At 36.6% G+C, this 7,604-nt stretch overlaps 1 protein-coding gene across 1 annotated transcript in view; it reads left to right on the forward strand.

Moving 5' to 3' along the window:
• Positions 1–7,604, forward strand: part of ADAMTS18 (ADAM metallopeptidase with thrombospondin type 1 motif, 18) — a gene marked incomplete at its 5' end in the record, with an annotated part of 46,345 nt that overhangs the window by 1,347 nt on the left and 37,394 nt on the right. Inside the window, 5 exons of the mRNA XM_010021327.1 lie at positions 2,265–2,464; positions 3,206–3,289; positions 4,115–4,274; positions 4,899–5,004; positions 7,184–7,321. Coding sequence (XP_010019629.1) covers positions 2,265–2,464; positions 3,206–3,289; positions 4,115–4,274; positions 4,899–5,004; positions 7,184–7,321 — 688 coding nt within the window. The remainder of the gene's footprint in view (positions 1–2,264; positions 2,465–3,205; positions 3,290–4,114; positions 4,275–4,898; positions 5,005–7,183; positions 7,322–7,604) is intronic.

Raw genomic sequence — 7,604 nt, forward strand, 5'->3', positions numbered from 1 at the left:
GTTGTGTTTTCCTGCTGCCTGCTTCAGAGCAGAGGGTAATGGTGCTAAGTTAGCTCATCTGCTCTATATTGTTTTATCTTATTTACGTGTCCACTGTGGTTTTGTGCCTTATTTACTGTACCCTCTGTGACCACTTGTCCAAATTCAGAATTATTCATTAGTCCTTTTGAGCTTTTGCACAGTGCTTATCCCTATAATAAATGAGTGCATTTTGAACACTGTGTCTTCATAACCTCCTGGGATGTGAGACGATACTGTCATTATTCCTCTCTTAAAAATGGGACTTACAGACACAGAAGAGGTCAAAAGTTACCGCTGCTTTTGGGCATCAAATTGATAAACTGAGATTTTTCTTGAAAATACTCATAAGAATATATGTGCCTGTAATGGTATGTTTATCTATATATTCAATAATTTCAGTTGCAGCTATGAGTTCTTAGCTGTATATTCAATCTGGTTTTATGTGAAATGAAGAGCATGCAATCAGCATCCAACTGTGATGAGTTTAGTATAAATGATTCATATATCATTGCTTAGGAACTTGGTGTCACATGCACTGTTAGGATCTGATTAAGCAAGATTGCATTTAATTAGCTTAACCATGAAATCTTTTCACATCCTGCAGTCTTTCACTTTGTGCAGTTCATACCTGTCACCTTTTGAGAGAAAGGAAGGAGGAGTTCTAAGATTTACCAATCTCTTTCAGTACCAGCCTTGGTTAACCTACAGAACAAGTTGATCTCATGTTCACAGATTGAATGCCGTCCTACAAATAAAATCATATGTGATTGTTTAATTGAATAGGAGCAGAGGTAGGATGGAGAAGAAAATGTATCATTCCAGTAAAGGCAAGACCCCTTCCATGAGTATTTGGGACTTTGTCTTACTAATCTAAGTGGGTTTAGATTGTGAGAATTAACTGGACTGTAGTTAGTAAATGATGCTTGAAACATTGCTGTTGTTCAGGTTTTATCAGTAGCTATGAAGTTAACTTTAAGAGCAAGACCCCACTGCTCATGGATGTATAAGTGAGACACCTTGAAATTGTATTGCCTTCAGAATAGTACATGGAAACTGATGTGCCTTGAACTGAATGCTTCTCTCTTGAGGGAGGCATATCTTTGTGTCTTGAAGTGCTTCCAGTAGAGAAAAGTTCTTTGACAATTGTTTCTAATGAGTGGCACCTTTTAAAATCTTACTAGCACAGTCACCTGCAATCTTAAATACTGTTTAGAGTGATGTAGTTCTTGAAAGCAGACCATTGTTGTGCATTCTGTGGTATTCTTGATTTCCCAGTTAGGCATGGAAGGAAGTAGCATCTGTTTTAGCTCTGTTGTTGAAATAACTTTCCGATGAGGCACAGACAGGATTTTTTTTTAATTACCTGAGGCTCCCTCACTTGTGTCATGTTACATTCTGTGTCAGAAAAAAATCCTATTATTACCCAAATAGTATGTTAACGTGGCCTTTGAGTTAATTCTTGATGCAAACAAAAGCAGTATAGATTTGTGCAAAAGAAGTTATGAATAACAAGAATATTATAAGATGTAGGACATAGTTCCCATTTTCTGTATGTCTAAAGACATGTAGTGACCATCCTCTAACTGTGCCATTGACCATACTGCACAGAGATGGAAAAAGTGTACTCTGGCATTGGGGGGTGCAGGCTGGATGTGCATATCCTGTTGTCAGGCTGTCCTTGATGTTGCCTGACATTTCCCTATACTGACTAAATATGTTCCCAACAGGAATAATCTCAGTGGCAAATTCACGTAGAAGGTTAATGTCAATCACATTAGCAATAGTAGGCTGGCAGGAATCTTACTTGTGGTGCGTGTCTGCTTTCTGTACTGACAGTGGACAGCTGTTATGGAAAGGACTTTTTAACAACTGCTATGCAAGTAGCACATGCCAAACATCTCAGGAAGTTATCAAAAGGACAGGAAAAATGTAGATGTTCTGTTAAAAAAATCTGTGTGTATTTTTTGCCACAGATGCTACCATTTTATTAGGTTAATTCCTTACTTTAAACTGCTTATTGCATACAAATGTGATTCTCTCATTTCCTTCTCTCACTGTAGCCATCCTTCCCTCAGGAATGAATCAGATCTTTTTTAATAAATATACAAGAACTTAGCCATAAGTATTAAATCACATGCTGTAAAAATAATCTAAGACTCTAAACCTGTGATACTTCATTTTCTGATGAAACTGTTCATGGGTGACCTGAATCCTTTCCAAAACTGAGTTTTATTTCCTTTTAGATGCACCTAAGCCACCCACAGAAGAGACATACATTCGCTCAGATGAATATGGGACTTCTGCAAGGTTCAGAAGATCACCTGCTAAAATTCAGAAAAATGGAAGTCTAAATGTTGAAACCCTTGTTGTGGCAGACAAAAAAATGTTGGAGAAACATGGCAAGGAAAATGTAACAACCTACATCTTAACAGTTATGAATATGGTAAGATGTGGTGCAACTGAAGTATGTTTGCCCTGTGGAGTACTGCTGTCCCAGGGTAGGATCTTTCATTAGACAACTAATGATACCAGAAAGAGCAGGGACACCTTACACAGGCCTTCAACCCTCATCTAATATATCACTTATGTCAAAAATCTCTTTAAAAGTATATGCCTATATTATCCCACCTCTGGCACCAATACTTTAGGGTTTAAAAAAAAGAAAATAAAAATATTTAAAATGTCAAATTTGAAAATATTTCTTGTGTAATACAAAAAAGGCACATATTCTGAAATTGAAACTTTCATTTCATTTATTATCATGAAGCTTAGTTTGTTTTGTCTGATATCTCCCCTTGAAACAAAAAATTATTTGAGAAAGGACAAATTTTGAGAAAAATGAGATAATTTAACTGCATTTTCCTTTGTAGCTTTGCTCTTCAGTTTTGTACTACAAAACTTGAGTTTGAAACTTGATTATACTTGGTCCAGAAGACCAGGGACAGAACAATGCCCATTGAAGTCAATAGAAGGTTTTCAATTTTCTTGAATAAATGTAGTGATTTGGGGTATAATTCTGCTGGAGTATGATCTTTTGGATGAATCCTACAAGCTGTAGAATTCCATTTATTTTTATTGAAAGTTGAAGCCCAGTGCAGTAACTCAGCACTCAAACTCAATATGTTTAGTCTATTAAAAATGCATATACATGTATATTATATTTCCATTTCAATAACTGTTGCAGGTCTCTAGTCTATTTAAAGATGGAACAATTGGAAGTGATATAAACATTATTGTTGTGAGCCTTCTTCTTTTGGAACAAGAGCCTGTAAGTTGTGTCAGAGTTTTTGTGTGGTATACTTTATTTGGTACTGTTCACAGGGAGCACCGGAGCCTCCCGCATAATGTACGTGAGCTTTCATGAGAGGTTTCTGGAGACATGAAGCATGAACAGATTAAAATCACAAAAGCTTCCAGAATTGCACTTTCTGCATTTCACTGGTTCTCGGTTTTTGATACTAAAGTCTTCATATAAGTGTTCTTTAGAAACATTGAAATGCTTCCAGTAAGGAATAACTTAATTTCCAGCATTTTCTTGAAGAAAAATGGCTGGAATGAGAAATCTATTTAAGAATTATTTAAATAAATAAAAAGACTTCAAATTGGGCTTCCCAGAATGTGGTGATCAGAACGGGGGAGTTGAAAGTCTCAAACTGAAGATAGAATGTAAGAAAATGTGGTAGGCAGGAAAAAGAAGACAAAATCTCTCTTGGTGAAAAGAAATCTGTGATGGGCTGATCTACTTGGGTAATACTTTACCTCAACAGAAATCTCCAAACATTTTAATCACAAGATTGAAAATGGTTTAGTGTTCAGTTTTATCAGGAATCAAATATGTACACTCTAATTCCAACCACTGGTTTTGAAAATGTCTGTGTGTCTGGGCAGAGGTGCAGTTTTATTTAACTATTGTAATAGGTTCTCTCATCAACTGAATTGGTTATCACAGACAGTCAACATGGGAATGCTTAAGTTTATGTAGAACAAACATGAAAAAATAATTCCCATTCTCTAACGAACTCTTACTCTTTCAATCACCTTTCTCAAGTACTGATGGTAGCATCCTGTTTCTGTGCCTGTGAAATATCTACAGGGTGGATTACTGATTAACCACCATGCAGACCAGTCACTGAACAGCTTTTGTCAATGGCAATCTGCTCTGGTTGGGAAGAATGGAAAGCGCCATGACCATGCCATCTTGCTTACGGGTTTTGATATCTGCTCTTGGAAAAATGAGCCCTGTGATACTTTAGGTAAGACATGAAAACATATTCTGATAAACTTGTGGGTGTCAACAGTAGCATCTCGACTCATAGAGACTGAAATGTTTTAAAATAAAAAAGTCCATTTTTGCACATAATGTCAGCCTTACGAAGACATAAGAACAGTATTGTATATGCAGTTTGTATTTGTCTTTGAGGTACCTAGAAGAAAAAGAGTATCACCGATATCATTGCCCAAGGAAAAGTGGCAAACTAAGCTATCTGAAGACATCCTTTTGGATTGTCACCTTTTCAAGGAATAGTTTTGATTTTGAGACTATTTCTGAGCCACTCTGATTTATATTTTTAATTTTTGTGACTCCTTGCCCTTTTTGAGTGGGGTTCCTCCCTAATTTGGGAGCAGTAAAGCATGAGGTAGGAAAAGAATAAACTTTACAAATTATTTTGGGAGGTTAGATTTGACTCATACATCTTATAAAGGAGTCTCTTTATTATCAAATAAAAGTCTGTTGTAATTCCTCCATGATAAACCTGATGAAATAGACAACCATCTTCGTGCACCACAATAGACTGGCTTATTAGGACCAGTGCACATGATATATGTATTTGGAATTCTGCAGAGGAACAAGCTTTTCTACTGCTTCCTTCATGCAGGATTTGCACCTATCAGTGGCATGTGCAGCAAGTACCGGAGTTGTACCATTAATGAAGATACAGGCCTAGGACTGGCTTTTACAATTGCTCATGAATCTGGACACAAGTAAGTTTCATGAGTCTTACATGCTTCTTCTATACATAAATATATAAATCTAAAGATGATTAGGTTTTACTGTCCTGTTTTGGGGTTTTTTTTTGGTTTGGTTTTTTTTTTTTTTCTTTTTTTTTTTCCCTATTTATTTTTAACTAGTTTTCCACAACTTCTTGCATGGTTTTGATTTTCAATTCTAACATAGCTCAAGTGGGACTCTGTCCAACCACTGGCAGTATGGAAATGTAATTTCTCTATGCAATGCAAACCTGAAATCAAGGGTCAGATAAAACATGGGCATAGGGTCTTTATTTTGTCCAACAACAGAATAACTTTGAAAAGCAGTCATACTGTATTCTGCTGTTTGGTCAAGGCGTCAATTCTTCTGATTCTGCATGACTGAATCAGGACTATTTAGTTTTCATTGTACAAATACGCTCTACAGTATATACTATGACCTAATGTCTACATGAGAGACCCTTTCACAGTTTTCTGTACATCTGAAGGGAAACAAGGAATTAAAGAGTAATCCAGCTACCAGTGAAGCCCATGGGAATTGTGCCAACATTTTCAATGGGACCAAATATGTAAAATATATATTGTTTGATCCTCCCATCACACTAATGCAATTTCACTGACTTCAGTACATTTTTCATGCCCTTTGATCAGTAACAGGAGAGAATCAGGCCCATAGCTTATTTTTCAAGAATTATCTTCTCTAGTTCCTTAATGTCCTTCCTTCCTGTTTATTTTCTTATTTGTTTTGAGACATTATGCTTAGAAATCTTCTAATTTATTTTTCCTTTTTCACTATCGCCTTTGATTCTTACAGTATTCAGCCTTTCTTTGGTATATTTCCATACTTCTGTCTAATAAAATGCATCTTATCTCCCGGAAAAAATCTATGTCAGATTCAAAACATCTTTATTATAATTTGTTCATGTGTATGTTTCTGAAGCTACCTACTATGTGATGTAAGACAATAGAATTTGTGATACAAAATTCCTTGAGGAAAAAAAACCAGTGACAGCCTTGGAGGTGCTGAGGTCTGCTGTGAATATATTAACCTAAGGATTTTATAGCAGGAGAATATTGTATAATGCACAGATCACACTCTGTGATCTACTGAGTTGCTTCAGTTGTTATACATTTTTATGGTTTTCTTCAAGTGGTTTGTGTTTTTACCTGAAAGCTTAAAGGTTCCTTTGGGAGTTCAGAGCCCATTCTGTCAGTGGGTATGTCAAGCTGTGGATTCTTTGGCTGCAGTGCATGTTAACAAAGTATTTTATAAAGGTTTCTAAAATACTAGCTCAGTTAGTACTTTTTTTTGTCTGTTTATAGAAGAAACCATATATTTTAGCAAGTTTGGAACCTCAGCTGGTGGCAGCACATGCAGTAATTCTGATGAGCCTGCAATGATTTAGAACAGGAGAGGACTGACTTCAGTACATTAGATATTCCCTGCACGTGCACAGATTATGTTCACAGAGTTGCCAATGCATTACAATGTTGAAGTAACAGATTATGAAACTTCTATTCAAAACACATTGAAAGTCACAGATGTCCCATGCAGTGAATAAATACAAAACAGTGAAGGGAAAAACCCCTGAAAACTAGCTTTACTATATGCATAAACTCCACATAATTTGTAATTTTAGCGTGTTTTTTTATTATTTCCTATTATTCTTTATATTATCCTAACACCTCTCCTAGTGAAAGCTCTGCGTCATCATGCTGCAGACTGAGCCAAGCACCCAGTAAGAGACAATACTCCCACTAAAGATGTTACAGTCTAGGCAAAGTAAGTAGGTGGCAGCGTGTAACAAAGGCAAAGAAAAGAAAGTGATCTGGCTGAGAGAGTGTAGCAAGTTAGTGGCCAAAATTAGAAGAATCACATTTTTATATTCATATCTTGTATTCTATTCATTCAATCCCACTTCTTTTGCTACAGGCAGAACACAGCTATGTAGCTCTCCCGTCCTATTAGGAGGACAGTGAAGTTACATTCTTAGAGCTATGTAACACTGGTATTTCCCTGGGTTCTGATCTCCATGCCATTCATGGCAACAGGCATTATCACTAGACAAAGGAGGGCTCAGACTGTTACCCAGAAAGTGTTCCTTTTGCTCCAGATTTTGTCTTGCTTATAATTAATCTAGATTTTCACTCTCACGCTTGGATCTCTTTTCAGTTTTGGTATGATTCATGATGGAGAAGGAAATCCTTGTAGAAAAGCTGAGGGTAACATTATGTCTCCCACACTCACAGGAAACAATGGAGTGTTTTCTTGGTCTGTGTGCAGCAGGCAGTATCTCAACAAATTTCTCAGGTAGGTCAGATGTAAATCTGGGCTACTGCCAGAGAATGTGTCTTTAGTAACTGGGCTTGAATTCTTGAACAGACATAAAAATTACTTAAGTGTGAAATTCACCTCTTTCAAAATGTGCTCAAACCCATATACTATTTGAGCCCACACACTTGGACTTACAAAGCATATAGGTGGTATGGCATTTAAGTGGCTTTTGTCCTGCCTCATTTCAAAAGAATGAATTTCACCCTCCATGAATATCCTGCAGCAATGACTGGCATGTCATTCTTTCCCAGGCATTCCT

This window comes from Nestor notabilis, unplaced genomic scaffold (genome assembly GCF_000696875.1).
Source record: "Nestor notabilis isolate BGI_N333 unplaced genomic scaffold, ASM69687v1 scaffold7039, whole genome shotgun sequence".
In the NCBI taxonomy this organism is placed as follows: Eukaryota; Metazoa; Chordata; class Aves; order Psittaciformes; family Psittacidae; genus Nestor; species Nestor notabilis.